Source organism: Melospiza georgiana, chromosome 13, assembly GCF_028018845.1.
Source record: "Melospiza georgiana isolate bMelGeo1 chromosome 13, bMelGeo1.pri, whole genome shotgun sequence".
Lineage (NCBI taxonomy): Eukaryota > Metazoa > Chordata > Aves > Passeriformes > Passerellidae > Melospiza > Melospiza georgiana.
In genome coordinates, this window is record NC_080442.1 from 7857386 (window position 1) to 7876564 (window position 19179).

Below are 19179 nucleotides of genomic sequence, written 5' to 3' on the forward strand. Positions count from 1 at the left end.
AAAACAGGCGTGAAAATGTGTTTCAACAGTGAATGATAGTAAAAAGTCCATTTTCTTTCATCTTCCCTATCTTTTCCTCCTTGCAAAGAGGACTTAAAATGTCTGAAATCCAGATTGTGGGGTGCTGTCTCTTCTTATCAGGACTGAATGAAAGGCTGCTGAGGTGGACTCACTGTTCTGGAGGGGTGGAAAAAAAAAAAGAAGTTCTTTCATGGTCTGACCTCAGATTCTTTCTTAATTTTATCTAGCCCTGACCTGTTGGCTCTGCTCTGGCTCCTTTCAAGGCCTTTGGAGCTTCACAAACATGCAGCAGCTGAAAGAAACAATGACAGGGCTTTTAGGGGCTGCAATATTACACTCTCTTGTAACCTTGGCTAAGTAGCCTGTAAACAGATGCTTTCTCTGAAGCTTTTGCCAAAAAGCCAAAATTTTGGCTGTGTTGATATCAGCAAACACTTTTTAACACTTTTGGTTTGGGACTCCTGATTTTATATTCAATCTAAGCTTCAGCTGAATGAGCAGTTACCCAGAGTGTGCCTGTGTGTACAATATATAAAACCTGCTGTTACAGGTTTTATACTTATCTTTAATGCTGTAAATTTACCCAGGACAGGAGAATTGTATGAAAACAAATTGTCAAAATCTGAATGGGATAAACTGATTTGAAGATAATGTTAATATGTAATCAGGACATTTGTATTTCTCTGTATTCTTTTGAGAAGGAAGGATGGAACTATACATTGATTAGGATTTTTCATTGGTTGTGTTGTTAGTTTCATGCTGCTTTAGTCTTAGAGAGTTTTAAGAATGTATTACAATATTGAAAATGGAATTTTTGTTCTTGTGAATGTGGAAGTGACTTTATTTTTCTTAGTAACTTTTTCTAAAACTTTGATCTGTGCAATCTTGGTAATTGAAGAATGAGGTAGCTGCATTATAAAGTGCTTCACCAGCTGCAAAGTGATTAGAAGCACGTTTCTGTTTTTAGTGCTTTAAGTGCAAATACAGGCATTTAATCTTTGGTGCCTCCCGTTTTTCCAGCTGTGTCCATCGGAGGTGCATGAGGACCCCACCTGGCTGCTGTGAGCTATAACTCTGCCAGATGGAGTGAGCCTCCTCCTCCCCACGCCACCTTTGTCTTTTGGGGATGGCTTCAAAGCAGAGAACCTCAAGGTGCTTCTGCCTGCCACTGTCACTATATTTACTAGAGCATTTATACTGTCCCAGGCTCTGAATGTTGAATTTGTACTAAAATTTAAGTGTTGGAAAAGAAAATGGGAGTATCTGAATATGAATATTTCTGACTGGCAGCTGTTTTTGTAGTTGCAAGTTTTCCCCTTCCTGAAAGAGAAATAGAAGATTTACATAGAAGCAAAGCTGATGGCAGGAGTAAAAACTACTGAATATTTCAAGCTGGTGCAATAAAATGTAGATATTGCAATGAAGTGTAGAGCAACAGAACTGCTAATAAGTCTCAGTTCTTGGTGATATTTTTGCAGTTTCTCTGTTTCTCACATCCAGACAGATAAACAGCTGTGGTTCTCCCTCCATGCTGGGAAATAAAATGAGTTGTCACCAAACCAGGTTGGAACATCTGAGTGCACTGTAGAATTTTTATTGAAGAATCTGTGTCTGCTGTGACCTTCCTGTCTGCTTTCTGACAAGCTAAATATAATCTCTAAGATTATATATCAGGGATGGAGTAAGACAGTGAAACACACCAATAAATCATTGTCATCTGAATTCTTATTGAAATTCAGCTATTGCAATGTTTTAAGTTTTTCCAAGTTGCAATCCATGCTTTAAATATAGTTCAACTTAATTTTTTTGCTCATACTTGCAGTACTTAACTTTTCTCTGGTTTGACTCTGAGGTGTAGAACCCATTCACAGACTCACAAAATGAGGGCAAGGCTCCCCCATGTGTCCCTGTGCTGAAAAACCTTCCAGGTTGGATCTGCAGCACTCACTGCAAATGTTTATGGGGGAATGAATGACAGAATTTGGGGTTTAAAGGTGATATTCCAGAGGAATATCACCAGGGACCAGTGACCTACCTACGAGAACTGCTATAGGAAGATGAGAGACAACATAAATTGCAAACCAGTGATTTTTGGGACACTATCTATTTTGATATTTGAAGTTAATGAAAATAAGGCATAAACAGTAGACATAACATACTTTTTCCTACTCTTATTTTATAGGAATATTGTTGCCAGAAGCAAAATTTGTGCCCCCGATGGAAGTGTTAGTTGTGTGTTCTTTATGCTGATAGGTTTTGGTTACACAAAAAAGGTGTGTGCAGCACACTTTACACGCTTGTGTAAAGCTACTCCAACTTATCACATCCATTCTGTGATGTCTTTTAAGTCAATCTCTGTGTGTTCCAGAGGCACTCCTGCAATAAAATATATGAATTAGCTTTAGTGTGTTACTATCAGCATCACTGCCAACCCCCTGAGTTGTACAGTGTAGATTTTTTGTCCTTTCTACCAGCTGATTTAAGTAATAACAATAAAAATACCTATTAAAGACCTCTAGGTGCTGTGATAATTTTCACACAATCTAATACCAACAGCACAAAACCCCCAAATTATATTTAACAGAAACAAATTAACTTTAAAAAATTTTGCCAGTTGGTAGATAGGCTACAAAATTGTTCCTGTTCACCTTAGGACTGGGAACAAGCCTTCAACCTCTACACAAATGCTGGCAATTGTAAGAGAATTAATTGAAACAATTCAGTGTTATCAGTTATTTAGAGAAGTTTTGAAAATGCAGAGATGAAATCTTGTTGTGTTTTTTTTTTTTTTTTTTTTTTACTCAAGCTGACTTTATGTTGAGCAGGCTGAGTAAATCCCTGCACCTGCTTTGTTCCTGAAGAGCTGTGATTTTCTGTGGAGGGATGTGTTCCTCTGGGTCTGCTATGAGCAGGACTGTTCCCTCCAAGCCTCCTGTGCATGGATGGTACACACTGGATTTCAGACTGTCAGTCCCCAGGTGGCCATGCTATCCCAGTCTTTTATCAGTGATTTATGTGTAAACTACTCAAGATACCTGTGCTGGTTAAAGATAAAGCTCCTCAAGTTTGTTTTCTCTCTACGGATGTGTCTGGCTTGGAGTGTTTGATCCAGCTGGTGAACTGTGAGATCAAAGTGTTTGTGCCAGGTGTGTGTTGGGATTGCCACTGAGCAGTAAATCATATCATCAGCCTGAAAATGAAATGTAAAATTGTAAAAAATGTTCTAGACAATGACTACTTCAGACAAAAAATATTTCCCACACCTCATAAAACAAATAGTGAGTAAATAAGTGTTGGAATTGAGACAGGGCTTTGGCAGAGCTTTGGTTACTCTGTTTGGCACATGGTGAAAAGAACTACCAACGTGGATCTGCATCTTGATGGTGTTTTGGTCTGGTCTTTCCTTACCTTATGTGTGTACTCTTTGAAGAAAGTTTCACATCAGTTTCTATTGCTGCTCAGTACACTGCCTTTGATTCTTTTTTATTCTCCTTTTTAGTTGACTGTAGCATTTAGGCTTTCCTAGGCCAGTACATAAGGTACTTCTCCCTCCTCAGTTGCTATTTCAGTTCTAGAAACCAGCAGAAGGGTTTAACCATAGATGCCCTAGTTTGTGACAGCTAAAAAATTCTGGCATTGTTTTTGTCTTGAACTGGTTCTGCTACCAATTAAACCATGATATCATGAAGTGGAAATAATCCTGGTTTTCAGATGATATAGACTAGTTGGGAGACGTTTCTTTTAAAAAGGTTTTCCTATATAAAGATAATTCTGCTTGAAACTTTTTGTGTTATACAGGAGGAAGAAGAATAGTACTCAACATTGTGCTTCTTCTACATGTAAAGTGTTAAGGATACTTAAAGTCAGATTTTAAAAACATGTTTTTCTCAAAGACATTTGAATTTTTTTGTGGGAGTTAGATTTTTTTGCCTTTCTTCCACATCCTATTATTCTTCCTTTTCTCTTCAATCAAGTGTTAATGAAGAATTCAGTTTAAAAAAATGCGGTGAGGATAAACAGACCTCACAGGCTCCTCATTCAGCTCAGCAGGGCACTAGAGCTCGGCCATCCCTCATTTCACAGTGAAGATGATCAGTTCTGGGTGAGCACTTTCAAAGGGCAGGGAGTTTTTGAAGGTGCTCGGCAGGATGATGGATGGATGGCCGCGCCTGTCACGCTGTGTCCTGCGGAAATGCGGCGGGGGCAGCGGCCGGAGGGGCACCGGGGGGCTCCGGGGCGCTCAGCCCTGCCCCAGCCCCGGGCTCTGCCCCGGCTCTGCCCCATCTCCAGCCCTGCCCCAGCCCCGGCTCTGCCCCAGCCCCGGGCTCTGCCCCGGCTCTGCCCCATCTCCAGCTCTGCCCCATCCTCGGCTCTGCCCCAGCCCCGGCTCTGCCCCAGCCCCAGCCCCGGCTCTGCCCAGCCCCGGTTCTGCCCCATCTCCAGCTCTGCCCCATCTCCAGCTCTGCCCCAGCCCCGGCTCTGCCCCAGCCCCAGCCCCTGCTCTGCCCCAGCCCCGGTTCTGCCCAGCCCCGGTTCTGCCCCATCTCCAGCTCTGCCCAGCCCCGGGCTCTGCTCCGGCTCTGCCCCGGCCCCGGCTCTGCCGAGCTCGGCTGGCACAGGGCATTTGTCAATAGCAGCTTCCGGAGTGTAGTCCCAGCGAGGCATTAAAGGTGTCCTGATGAGCTCTGATTTAAATTTAATTTGTTTTTGAATCCTTGGTTGCACACTAATGTGTGTGTTCCTACCACAAGCTGAGAGCCTGGGAAGGTGTTTCTGCTTTTCTGAGATGCAGGCTGTAATATTCCTCAACAAGGCACCCTAGATTTTGGTGTATTCAAATCACTTGGAACTTTGAAAGATTTTTGTCATTTATCCTTTTGGTTGGGCCAAGTGTTCTTAAATTCACCTTGCATTTTTACAATTTTTTAAAAAAGATTACATTTCTTTACATATAGCATCTTACTATTTTTCTGAATTTTTAATGTTAGAATTCCGTATTTTCTTTTATCACATGCTTAAGATTATTTTGTGTGTTTGTATCCATCTCCTTTTTTTCTGATTTGTAATCTGTTGCCGAGGAACAGCTGATGTCATCTGTTGTAAAAGTGCTGTTGTAAAGTGAAAAAACCTTCAAAGCAAATGAGAATTTTACTCTAGTTTTAAAAACCTTTTTTTTTCCTTTTTTTTTTTTTTCTTCTACATTTTGTTATTTACATTCCTGCTAGTGATGTTAAAGTGTTCAAAAAATGAGAATGGTCTCCTCTTGCCTATTCTACCATTAAGGTCAAACACATCAAAGAAATACTTCAAATCTAATAATCCAAATACAGGAGCCTTTCTGCTTTTGCAGCTATATTTGGATTTTGGTAAAATAACCTTTCAAAAAAAACATAAAATACATGGAGATGTTAACTCTATTTAGTGATATCTCATTTACAGCTGGTATGGATTACAACAGCACAAAAAGTGTCTATTTCAAAATAAATACTAAAAGATTTTATAAAGGGCACTATTAGGAATTTACTCTGCCACCTTTCCACAAGCATCCAATCATTTTGTTCAGATGGTGTTGCTGCTGCAGTGACTGCAGAGGGAGCCAACGATCTGATGGAAACAACAGTCCTATCCCTGGTCAAGGAATGTCAGGACTTTGTGTTCCTGTTTATTTCATGAGAGGTCACATCAAATCTCAGCTAAAAGGAGAAAGGGGAGAGCTTATTTTGACAAGGAAATATATTATGGTATCTTAGGGCAAAGAAAAAAGACATGAGCAAGATCAGTGCAGTTATATAACATCTGAACCTTCCACAAATCTTAATTAAAAGCAATAGGTTCATGTCATCAGAAGGGGAGAATATCTCAATACCTGCATTAGTCCTGGGGTGAAGTTTAGCTCATATGAGTTGGAAGCAAACACTGCCACCCTGCAACTCACTGCTGTGTGCAAGGGGTTGGTTGCAAATGCAGTTGCAAGGGAGCAGCTGCAGGAAGCAGAGCAGCCACCCTGGAGCCTGCACTCCTCCTCCTGTGGGTGCCCCTTGCCATCACCCCTTAGAGAGCTCCAGGGCCCTTCCCAACTCATTCCTCTGCAGCAATTTTTCACTTGGATCAAGGCCAGTATAACATCAACAGAACAGAGAAGCAGCAAACTGAAATGTGGCCACCCAAAAGTGTGGGCAAAGAAAGGGAATGGGGAGATCCTTCCAGCTTGGAATGGTGGCCCTCTAGGACTGCCAGAACCAGCTTGCAAGAAAACATATGGAGGCAGAATTTCCTAGTCAAAGCATTATTAACAATCCCTGTTGTTTCACAGTTTATCTCCCTCACAGTTTGGAACGAAAACATTTCCCATTTCTTTGCTGGGTGCTGTCCTGCCATTGCTTTGACTGCCCTGCTTCCTTGCAGTTTGTGTATCCAGAAACAAATGTTGGTCTCTGTGGACCTCCTGCTGTTTGTTTTAACAAATCTTTATTAGAGGTCTGAAAACAGTATGCTGAATCATACTATTAAATCTAGCTCTGTAGCTGTGAAGGTGTGGCTTTGTTACAGATAGAAATGTGGTATTTGTCCTACTCCCATTGATTCTGCTACAAACCTTTGCTTTAGGCTATTGCAAGAGACATTGGGAGATAACTGACTGTTTCTGAGCAAAGAATTGGGGGAATTTGCAGGGCTGGAGAAAAAGACAGCCTTACAGGCATCCAACCTGTCCATCAGTCCACTGCTGGTAGCAAAAAAGTTTTGAAACAAACTTTCAGGAGCATCAGTTTGTCTCACTATCTGTACAAGTCCAAATATCCTCTTTTTTTTCTGGTTTGTTTTTTTTTTCCCTGAAGTTTAATTATTCCTTTGCTCTTTCTGCAGATCCTAGAAGAAAGTATCATGTAAGGCTGCTGGCATACAACAGTATGGAAGAAGGTTATCAGGCTGACCAAACAGTCAGCACTCCAGGATGTGTCTGTAAGTGTTGTAGATGCATGAAGAATTTATTGAGGGTTGAGGTGTTTCAGGGTCCCAGCAGCTCTTTGTTTTTAACTTTTAAACAATCAATTAATTCTGTGTAAAACAGAGAACAAGAAAGATCATATCAGTGACAAATACTGCAGCTGAGACAGAGTCCTGTGTTCATGAAGCACAGTTGAAGAAAGAAGACAGCCCAAGCACATTTCCTTCCCTTGCTGAACTATCTGCATCATCTAACATGATGTATCTGTTTCTTATGAGAGATTTATCTCTTTCTCTTGTCTCTGTTGATAGTTTTGACTTCATTTTTGAGCAAACTAGTGGGATTGCAGAAATAATACTGGACGTGTATTGGGTGAGGAGGGATCTCTAATAGCTTTAACCAGATTCCTGGGTTTGAATACCAGGATTAGGAAGATTTGTATCTAAACTGTGGGTTCAGACCTCTCCTGTGACCAGCATCTGTACCCAGGGCAGTTGTTCACTCCTGCTCCTGTTTTGTTTTCCAGCTGTCCGTGACCGCATGGTGCCGCCGCCGCCGCCCCCTCACCACCTGTATGCCAAAGCCAACACCTCCTCCTCCATCTTCCTGCACTGGGGCAAGCCTGCCTTCACCTCTGCCCAGCTCATCAACTACACCGTGCGCTGCAACCCCGTGGGGCTGCAGAACGCCTCCCTGGTCCTCTACCTGCAGACGTGAGTGCAGCCTGGACTCCTGCATTGCCAGCTCCACATCCTTCCCGCTCTCTTCCTGCTCTCTTTTCATTTTCTTTCACTAGCAACAATTTTTATTTCCCTCAGAGGACTCTGTGCTTTGCCCATTGGCTTTTAGTTAAGTTTCTTGGATTAAGATATACTCATAGAACAGCTTCATTCTCTACTGGCCATCCTTATGTTGGCTCATTGGGCTAGCTCTTTGTTTAATGTGTTTTTAGCTGTCTAGGTTGAATTTAATTCTAGGCTTTTTTTCATCTATACCATACCTGTTTTATAGGTAACTTGTCAGGACAAAGATGGGTATTAGTCCAGTGTCTGATTTTAAGAGAAAATGAGAATTTTTGAGGGGTTGAGTGTTTCACTGTGGGAATGCCACAGTGAATGTTCCTGAGTGTGTGGCACCCTGCCAGGGGAAAACTGAGTAGGAATCCTTGCTCTGCAGAGGAGCAATGTGTGAGGCACAGAATGGCTGAACAGGGAATGGAGCCTGCCTTGGGCTGCTGTTCAGCCTCTGCCCAGCTGGTGTGGGAGCAGAACGCTGCTCCGTGCTGGCGGCTGAGGGGCTGCTGAGGGAATGAATCCATGTGTGTAGCTCTCTCAAAACTTCAGTTTACTCAAGCCTCTAAATAAGAAAAATGCTGTCTTAAAGGATAAATAGTTTCCATCCTTATATTCATGGTTTTCTCTTCCAAGAACACATCTGCTGCTGTATAACTCCTGGCTTAATGATTAGACACAGTATAATCACCATGTAAAGTTCTTAGTGTGCCATGTGGAGCATAGCAATGAGTGCTGCTTTTTGTGATTGGATGAGGCTATTGCAAGTACTGGTTACTGCCCCTGCAGTACAGAAGATGAAAATACTAAATGAGATTTAATAAAGCAATATCTGTAGAGTAAGACCATTTAAAATTGAGATTTAATCTTGATGGGGTATTATCATCCAGAATTAACCCTGGCATATATGAAGGATTTCCCTCTGCCCCAGAATCAAAGTAAAATGAAATGTCTACAACTGACTTTATGATCAAATTGTAAACTGCAATATTATAATTAATAGAATCAATTCTGCAATTAATATATTACTAAATATTGCTACCAGATCAGTAAGGAGCATTCATACTCATCCCCTAAACATGACGTGCGGAGGCATAAGTGGAAGGGATGTTGCCTGTATAGCCTCTGTGTGTGAACTGGGAAGCAGATCCACGTGCCTTGTCAGTTGTGATGCTGGTTGCAGCTTGTAACTCCAGCTTCAAGCACAGTGTCCTATGGACGAGGGTAGAAAGAGCTGAGTTTGGGATACCTGCTGGTGATCCAGCCAATAATACTCTTTATGCATCAGCTGTTCAAACAACATTTATAAAAAGTTGAGCTCCCATCAATTGACAGCAGATACAGCATCCTCCTGAGAGCTCCAGGGCTGCTCCAATTGCCCTTCCAGGTAGGATGTGCCATGTGTCTGGACTTAGATGTGCCATGTGTTTGCCCTGTGTGAAACTGACAGTGGGAATCTACTCATGTTGCTGAGACATCTGATTAGGGGATCTTCAAGTCAACTGCTGCTGTTTAATACGTTTTATTCCTTCATCTGTCCAGGTCAGAGACTCACATGTTAGTTCAAGGTCTTGAGCCAAAAACCATGTATGAGTTTGCAGTTCGACTGCACGTGGACCAGCTCTCCAGTCCTTGGAGTCCTGTAATCTATCACACTACTCTCCCTGAAGGTAAGGAGCCAGGAGAGGGCCCCTGTAGTTCTAAGAACATTTTGTAAACCAAATAGCCTGAAAAAGTGCTTATTAATTTTAGGCTGTGTGTAAGAGAGGAAAATCCTTTCCTCTGAGACACAGATAGTGCTCTTCTTGGTGAGACATAGAAAAATGCTAGCAGGGCAATCCCTGCTTTGGAACTGTAAAATTATTTTTCAAAATCCATCCTAAACTAGCATTGATTTTTGTATAAAGTGTGATGCTTTCACTACTAGCAGCAACTAACTAGAACAACTTGAATAAAAACCTTAAAATATGTATATATTAAAGAGGTGTGGCTGATTCATTTATGAAATCTACTGCCTTAGCTGCTGGTTTGATTTACTGTCAGCCTGGTAGGGGAAAATCCACACCTGCAGTTCCAAAGCAGTGTTTGGGGGATACTTGCTCACAGGGTAATGAAGTGGGAGGTTGTCAGTAACTGTTTAGTTCTGGAGATGAGGGAAAAATACAAAGCTTGCTTTTACAGAATCTAAGGTATTGTGTGGCTCAGAGGTAACAGGAGAGTGTCTGTGAGGAGCTGTGTGTGGTGGTTTCAATGTGGTGTCTGGGATGTAGCAGTAGCCATTAGGACTGCACATCAGTTCCTTTCTGAGCAATTTAATTGCATGTAAATTGGGTTAGCCTAATAGCATTGTGTTACTGTTCTCACAGCACCATCTGGCCCTCCAGTAGGAGTGAAGGTGACTTTGATAGAGGATAATACTGCTTTGGTTTCCTGGAAGCCACCTGATGGTCCTGAAACAGTTGTCACACGGTACACTATCCTCTATGCATCCAGGAAGGCCTGGATTGCTGGGGAATGGCAAGTGTTGCACAGAGAAGGTAAAATAAAATCATCACCCTATGAACTGCATGAACATTGATGCTATTTGTAAGATGCTTTGTTACTTTCAGCAACCTTGGACTCCACTACTGCTATGAATTATGAAATAAATTCATATAAATGTTCACATAAACGTTCCAAATAGTTTAGAATTATTGCCATGGGAAGATGTATTAAAAAACAAGTTCATATTCAGAAGGTGAGGGGAGAAGCGTCTCTCTGTGTTGCTTTGGAGCTCAGAGTGTGCATGTAAACCAAAATGTCTTGTAAATCCAATTACATCCATCTTAGTTTCGTTGTAACCAGGATTGTGATGGTTTCATTTTGTAAATGCATTCTTTCAAATCTGAAGTCTCTGAGATGTTTCACTGTGGCTGTGTGGGTTTATAGTTTCTGTCGATCACTGCCAATCCAGTTAGCTCAGTTTGCTTAATGAACTTTCTCCTACTCCCAGTAAATCACTCTGCAAATTCAATTTAACTCTCTGGCTCTATTCTACTGCTGAGCCCCAGCTAATCTCACAGTACCTTGGGTATGCTGACGTGAACTGCAGTCACATCTCTGTGATTAAATGTAGACATAGTATAAATTTTTGTAGGCACTTTTCTGAGTAATACTGGGATTTGAAGAGCTGAATCAAGAACAGATTTCTACTGTAGCCAGAAAAAAAGTAACAAGCTTTTATTGTTCTGTTGATAGTCAAAATAGACAGAGGTAGTTCAGAATAGATAATGTTTTAATAATGTCTTAAAGCAGAGAGGAAATCTCAGTGTTACAGAGTAAAGTCATGTGCTTGGGTAGCCTATTTAAGAGGATTGCCCTGGAAGAGTTACTGTTTTGTTGTTCTATTGTGTTACCTGGCTGGAAACTTAGCTGTCAGGAGAGAGTGAGGCTGTAAATTTTCTATGGAGATAATTCTAAAAACTTAATGAGTATGCTCTCACAGAGGATAATTCATTCCACCATCATGGAGAGCGAGCTGTTCTAGTTCAGAGCTGTTGTTCTTCATGCTGCTGCTGAAGAGAGGGCAAAGGACCAACAACCCCTCTGAAAGATGGCAGTGCCACTTTGTGTGCTGCAGCACAATGGAGTTTGTCAAGCTGGCCTCACAGAGAATGGGCAGCTGTGAGGAGTATCAGGAAAAGGACTATGAAACTAAATTTGTGAGAAATAACTAGTCTGAAATATCAATCAGGTCTAACTACAGGGGAAGATTGAGCTCATGGGTTTTCACTATTGAAACAGTAATTTAAATAAAGTTGTCCAGCTAAATTGTTGGAAGAAACAGTGATATTGTTATATTAAAGGACAAATTTACTGTTATTTTTTACTCAGTAAAAACCCCAGCAGATTTAAATTCACAGAGGGCTCATATTTGAAGACTAAATCTTGTCATTCTGTTGATGATACACTGTATTTGCTGCATGCAGCAAAGTGGCTGAATTGGTTTCAGATGCATTGTTCAGCCCAGTCATGCCTGTGAAACTGAACAGCATCTCTGATAGTATTTCATGATGAGATTTTGATGGCAGCATGGCAATAACAGTAAACATTTTCATGTGTTCCCATACTGAGAGTGTTGGAGGGAATGAGCAAATGGAGAGCTATAAATCTCAGTGTCCATCAATGTTGGAGCCACAAATTTTACATTTTGACAGATATATTGGGGTTTGAGGCATGGTGTGGAATTCAGGCATCTTGTCACACTAGGACAATCTGTTATGGTCTTAGTTAAAATTTAGATGAAAAGGTCTGTGAAAGGAAATTAGTATGTAGAGATAAAATTGGGCACATACCCTGATCAGTCCTGTGACAGTCCTTCCATAGGTACTTTGAGGTAGAAGCAGGGTTTGGGTTTTTTAATGCATTTATTCTGATTAGATCAGTTAACCCTATGCAATAAAAATCTTTTGTCTGATGCTAAACTTGTTCTGCAAAAGATTTGTGAAATCTTGACTCCATTCCATTCTCACTCCTCCAGAGAAATCCCCTCAAATAAAAAAAATATTAAAAAAACCCACCAAACCAACCCTGCCACTTATGAAATTCCTAGCATGGGCTTTAGTTTATGCAGGAAATTTTCTCCCACTCCACCCCCTAATTTGACTGAGCTTGCGTTAGGCCTGGCAAAACAGAAAATATAACTGCATTTTGGTGCTGATTGATGATGTGAGTTATGTTCCAGCCACCTCCCCCTTCTTCCCTAGCTCTCTTCAAGTGGATCAGAAGTTACAGCCCTTGCACACTTGGTGTGCAGTAAATCAGTACCAAGTGCTCCCTTGCTTTAGCAATGCAGCAGATTGGAAAGGAGCTGGTGGCAAGGAGCCTGTGATATTGAAATGTGACCTCTCACCCTTGCTGGTGCTAAATATTACAGCTCCTTTGGTTACAGATACCTCGCATTTTACTTCAAATGCTTTCAGCTAATGGGTTTTTTTTATGGAAGAACTGAAACAGCTTTTGAAGTAGCTTCCTTTTTGCCAAATGTATAATCTTTTCTGTCAACAAAACTACCTTGCATTTTATAGGCTCCCATGATACTATAAATTTTGACTTCTCAAACTGATTAAAAAAGTTAAAATTTTGACTTCAGTCTGAGAAAGTAAATGGAATATGTGAAAGCAAAGAGATAGATTTAGTGCTGTAACTGCCACTGCGGGGAAATAAAAGAAGCATATTTCTGTGGTAGCAAGAAACACAGGCATTTTAGAAATGAATTGGAATTCTAAGCAGTAGTTGCAGTCCCTGGGCAGGCAAAGCTCTCATTGACTTTGTTGGAAGTTTTGCCTGTCTAAGGACAATGCTAGTGAATCCTATTTATGTTTCTTAATCTTTTTTCCTGCCTTCAGGGACTTTAAGAAATGAATCCCTAGCATACGAAAAAGACATTTTCTGTAATATTCTTAGTAGCACAGCTTAGATGCACAGTAATCAAGGAAGCCTACACAGGTCTAAATAGGGTTTAATTTTATTTTAAAATCATGGTATAAGGTGCTCTTGTAGAGCTTCCTGTTCATTTAACTAGACCTGAAATTTGATAAAGTGAACCTGGAATGTCAATTTTCATTCACATTCATGGTACAGTAGGTGGAGGAGAGGCACATGTGCTCTGTATGAGAGAGGTTCTGGTTTCTCTCCCTGAGTCTGGTTAATGCTGGGTGCATCTCCTTGCAGATGGGATCACAATATAAAGGCTGTGCTAGATTTAGGGTTGGTGTGGTGTGTGCCATAGCCAGTACTTGAATCTTGGTTTTGAACTATACTGGCACTTCACAGTATCCTGTGTTCAAATAGAATGGAGAGAAAGGAAACCAGGGAGGAGAAGGCAAATCCAGTGTTCATTCTGTATCTTGTGTATGCAGGGTAGAACATATCAAAGTGATCACAATCCTCAAGCAAGATTTAGAGGTGCTGTTGGGAAAAAAGTGTAGGTCCCAATGTCTAAATCTGAGTCTTTCCCTAAAATTTTGTCAAACTGGAACTGTTTCTTGTATCTTTTCCCAGGTGCAATGACCATGGCTTTACTGGAAAACCTTATAGCAGGAAACATCTACTTGGTTAAAATAGCAGCCTCCAATGAAGTGGGAGAGGGACCCTTCTCTAATGCAGTGGAATTTGCTGTCCTGCCAAAGGAGACACCAGAGTCTAACCAGAGACCCAAACGTTTGGATTCTGGAGATTCCACAGGTCAGAGCTTTGATTGCACTGTCTCAAGTACTGGGGAGAAAAGATCCCTGTTTGTTTTAGCTGGGACCTCTTTCTGGGTAAACTGTTCCATGTGAGACAGTCCTAACAGTGTAGCATTTTCTTCTTCTAAATGAAACAATTTTGGAATTTTTCTCTCAGTTCAACTCAGAACTGGTCTAATTCTCTTGCTCAGAAATGGAAAGTTTGCCTTTCAAGTGAGAATACATAACTGGTTTGAATATTACATCAGTAACTTTGCAGCCAGTCTTCTAAGGCATTTCCTTTAAGTCTTTTATCTGTACCAGTAGCTCTGGGTCTGTCCTCTTCCTCTCCTCCCAGGACTGCACTGACCAGGCACTCCTCTGGTCTACAAGCTTTATTTTCAAAAATATAAAAATGTATGACAGAGAGGGCCTGGAAATCTCATTAGAAGGAAGCATTTGTCTCTGTGGTTGTAACTGTAACCATATTAATTTCCTGACAGGGAGCAGGGGTTAACTCTTCTTATTTACTGAGCCTTTCTGTGTTCCTTTTTGATACAGCTTATTCTGACTATTACCATCTGGACCAGAAATCAATGACTGGCATTGTTGTTGGGGTTTGCATAGCCTTGACCTGCATCCTTATCTGCATCCTGATCTTAATTTATCGCAGTAAAGCCAGGTATGTTCTTGTTCTCAAAGACTGAGCTCTTTTTCATTGCACTCACTCTTGGACATGCCTTCTTCTCCAAGAGTTCTCTGAAGTACTCTGTCTCTTCACCCGTTTCTACCAGTGTTGGAAGCAAAGCATTTTGTTGGCTCTTCCTGCTCTGCCTGAGCCCCTTCTCCATTGAAAAGGAGGAAGAGCCCACAGAGTGCTGGTGCTTTGACAGCTCAGAATGAGGCATGTTTGCAGCTGAACCCCCAGTTTGGGTCAGAGGAGCATGCTGCTGTTTGTTCATCATCTGCTCCTCCTGCTGAGCCCTCCAGCCTGCCCACACCTGGCTGGCAAGGCTTTAACCTCCCTGGTGCTGCTGGACAAGAGGAACTCTCGCATAAAGGAGATGCAGATTTTAAAGCAGATCCATGATGCAGTTTCTTTGCAGTGGTGCAAGTCACCATCTATGTCTGTCATCAGCTGCTAAAGGATATAAACTGGCCAATGACTGCCCAAAAATTTGGGATCAGGGCAAATATAAGTCACTTGAAATAATAAATTAAAAAACTCACTGAGAGTGTTTTCCAGTAACAAGGGCTTTTTAGCTTACATGCAGGAAAAAATATGGAATGGGAGACAGCTCTGTGTAGTATGGTAGAAAGGTCTTAATGTCATTAGTGGTTACTTCCTCCAAGTAATATTACTAATCATGACAATTCCTGTCTGCACACAAGCTTGTAGCCTACTGTGTATGATTAACTGGAAGCAGATGTTATTTTTATCACAAGCAATAACATTTAAATTCCATGTGAGTTAGGAGTATCGTATAACAAAACGTAAATGCCAAGAATATACCAGGATTACTTGATTAATAAGAGCTTTGAAGTTTATCCTTGAAGTTTTTTGTATTGTATTCCTGTGGGTCAATTTTATTCCTCCTTAACATTGTGTAGGAAAGCATCTGCTCCTAAGGCTGTGCAGCAGAGCACTGACCAGCTGTCGCATACCAGCATCTCATTACCCAGCCCTAATGAGCTGGAGAAGAATATTGAAGGAATTGCAGAGAATGAACAATCCTTACTGCCAATGATAGTGGGAAACAGCTTCATTGATGCTAAGGTACTGTGAGTTTTGCTAATTCCCAGGTCAGAAATCTTTCTTTAGAATTCATTGTTATAATATCAGAGTCCTTATCAAAAGTAAAATATATATCCTATGAACCTCCAGGAGGCTGTTTTATTAATGGGACAAGCACAAAGTTGGCAATCCAGGCTCAAATTTTCAAGACTTGTCTGCAAGGTCAGCTGAAGATGTGGTCGAGTACACTTGTCTTCAGCTGTACTCTGCAGGTAGCAGAGTTTGGCCCTGGCACAGCTTCAAAGGATAAAGGCTCCACAGACTGCTCTGTGGCCTCTGCTGGTCCCAGGAGAAAAGTGAGAGTTCCTGTCAGCACCTGGCTCAGTCAGTGCCTGTGCACAGGAGTCAACTATGGCACTAAACAGGTGTTCAGAAAAGTATTACTTTTCCCTATATTTACGGTAAGACAGTGTTGCAGTTTATAAACTCATGCTCAGTCACATTATCAATTGGCCTGGATGGCAGAATGTACCCATGGATGTGCAGAACCTTCAGTCCAGGAGGGCAGTGTGGCACCACCACAGTGGCCTTCCTTCCACATGTACTGTGCTCTGTTCTGTTCACGCTGCAAACTGGAGTACAGCTGCTCCCTGAGGAGGTGTGTGAGAGCTGAGACATGGAAATGGAGCCAGCAGAGGCACAGACACTGCCTAGGAATGGCCTCATTCTAAGAACAAGAGCAGGAGCTGGAATATTTTGCTGTGTGCCTGCAGTCCTGCAGCTTTGGGTCTGGACAGAAAGCTTGCCTGATTTAGTGGATCTCTTCTTGACTTGTCTTGAGCAGAGGTGTACCAGACCACAAAAATGTGACTCACTACTGAGGTTTCATTTGTCTTCATTTTCAGTATGGAACCAGTTGGTAGGAATAGAAAAATATTTTCAAGTCTTAGAAATTTATTTTATTAAAATAAATGTCTGCATTTTCCTCTGTTGTAGGGAGGATCTGATCTGATTATTAACAGCTATGGGCCTGTCACAAAGACTAATGGCAAGAAAAGGTGGTTGTTCTTCCAAGATGCTAAGAAGGCAAAGACTGAAGAGGTAATTGCTCTAATGGGCAGAGAGGCACAATCTTTACTGTAATACCCTCTTTGCAAAGGAAGATACATAGTTTTCTGGTTATGGGAAAACATATTTAGTGGTCTTAGTATTAATTGGACAGTTTCAGTTGGGTGAGGTTGAGGATGTTTTATCTCACCATAGTACAGTCTTACAGAAATTCCATTTACTGACAGATATTGTTGTCAGGACACTGTGACTCTCTACAGTAGGCAGACACTGTAACTCTACTGTTAACTGATGGCTTACTTGCCTCTGCCTTTGTATCTGTGAGCAGAAAGATTTCTGTGTACTTTGCATTGCATGAACTACTTCTGCAGAGACTCTGTATAAATATAAACACAAATTAAATATGTATTTACAAAACAAAAATGATATTAAAATAGAAAGAATCCTTTCCTACTCTGGCAGCTAAATTTTTTTTTTGGCTGAAGAGAAACAAAGAAGGGAAAGTACTGAGAAAACTGAGAACCTGAATAGAACTGTAGAACTGTCTGGCTTCTGATATTGTTGGTCTGGACATATTTGTTATTTGGCTGAGAAAAAAGAGCAGTTTAAAACTGAAGTGTTAAACCAAATCTGGAACATTACTATGCAAATTCATACCTATGGAGCATATAACCATTCTTCATTGCATTTTAACTTGTATTGTGCTCCTGTGTGTTTAAGAATTAGAAAGTCTTGATATCCATTTTGTAAAATCATATTGAAAAATATTTCTACAAACAGCTTTTATTTCTGATGCCTCTATATGAAAAATATTTGCTATTGCCTAAGGAGTAATGCTTAAACAATATGCATGAGGGGATGGGAGGGAGCTCTACGAAGTGTGTTTTTAAAATACTCTCCAGTGAAATAATTTTTTATTAGCCATGCTTATCTAGAAGGATTATTTCATCTACTGTGGAAGAGAAAAGTATGAGCAAGACTTGAGATTGATTATTTTTAAACTGCTCTAGGAAAGCCCTGAGAGAAGCATTCTGGTGGAATAGAAGCCAGGAAATGCAGTAAAAGATCCCAGTTATGGCTGAGTTTTTCTGAGGCTGTGTTCTCTGTGCTCTTGTGCAGCCGCAGCGGAGGTTCGTGTGTCTGTACCAGCCGTGCCCCGCCGTGCTGCTGGGCCGGGCCGGCTCCCCCGGCTCCCCGGGCCCTCAGCCGAGCTTCCCGGGGCCCTTCGGCGCTGCAGCCGACACGGAGCACTCGGCCAACAGCGAGGGCAGCCACGAGACCGGCGACTCCGGCAGGTTTTCTCACGAATCCAACGATGAGATTCACCTGTCCCCCGTGGGCGGTGGCACCCCCCCGGGCAGCAGCCCTCTGGCCAGCCGAGACTCGGCCGCGGGCAGCCCTCAGGGCGGCAGAGCCCCCCGGCCTGGGCAGGGCCTCCCCGCCGGGCCCGACTGAGCCCCGCGGCCGCAGCTGGGTCTGTTCGAAGGACAATGAACAGGGAGCCAAAGGTGCGCTGTGGAAAGCCTGGCTGACCTAGCAGGTGATCCATGGCTCTGTTGAATGTTGGGTTTGGGTTTTTTTCTATGTTTTGGTTTGTTTTTTTAAAGCTCACTCATTTTGAATGTTCGGCGGTCAAAAAATGTGAAAGGAGTGAAGATTTCTGCCGAAAGTTAAAAATGTGTCACTGGAGCAAAGGGAAGGCTGTTGGCCCTTTTGCTGACTATCTACCTCAGTTTGCCGAGAGGTGAACTCTGAATGACGACTGCTTTACCTCATTTGTGTTCTAGTTGGTCTCAGCTATGGAACTGATGATACTTCCTAGTAGTGTTGTTTTATTTTGGGGGTTTTTGTTTTCATTTCCCTGCCCCAAGTGGTGTGTAGAGTGTGTGTGTGTGTGTGTGTGTGTGTGTGTGTGTGTGTACTCAGTGATCAGGGAGTTGTATAGGTTGGTGGACAAGATTGTTTAGCTGAAGCTCTGTCTTTAAAAAGAAGGAAACCTCAGAGTATAAAATGTTATGATTTCATGTGGTTGACACAGAGTATGTTAAAAACTGGGAGAACTGGGACTTCCACATATACAGCCACATGAAATCTTTTGTACCTCTTGATTTCTTAGACCCTCAGTAAGCCTAGGACAGTGCCTTTCCTCAGAACCCTGTGCCAGCAGTTGCTGACAGCATATGTGCTGTATCCCTGGGGCTCTGGGACATGCTGGATTCCCCAGGGTGACAGATATTGCCCCTGTATTCACAGTAAAGGCTAAAAATCATAGCAAAATGAAGAAGTACTCAGCATTTTCAAACAGCTTGGCTTTGCCTGAGAGTTACGGAATAGATAAAAACAGTGAGTATTCCAGTATCACAGTACTTCTTAGCAGTAGTGCCTTGCATTATATATTATGAAATTACTGAT

General features: G+C 41.8%; 1 protein-coding gene across 1 annotated transcript in view; it reads left to right on the top strand.

Moving 5' to 3' along the window:
* Positions 1-18222, top strand: part of PRTG (protogenin) — a 73248-nt gene extending 55026 nt beyond the window's left edge. The window contains 9 exon segments of the mRNA XM_058033614.1: positions 6886-6981; positions 7494-7680; positions 9301-9428; positions 10125-10295; positions 13801-13983; positions 14526-14646; positions 15576-15741; positions 16696-16800; positions 17887-18222. Coding sequence (XP_057889597.1) covers positions 6886-6981; positions 7494-7680; positions 9301-9428; positions 10125-10295; positions 13801-13983; positions 14526-14646; positions 15576-15741; positions 16696-16800; positions 17887-18222 — 1493 coding nt within the window.
* Positions 18223-19179: the final 957 nt, after the last annotated feature.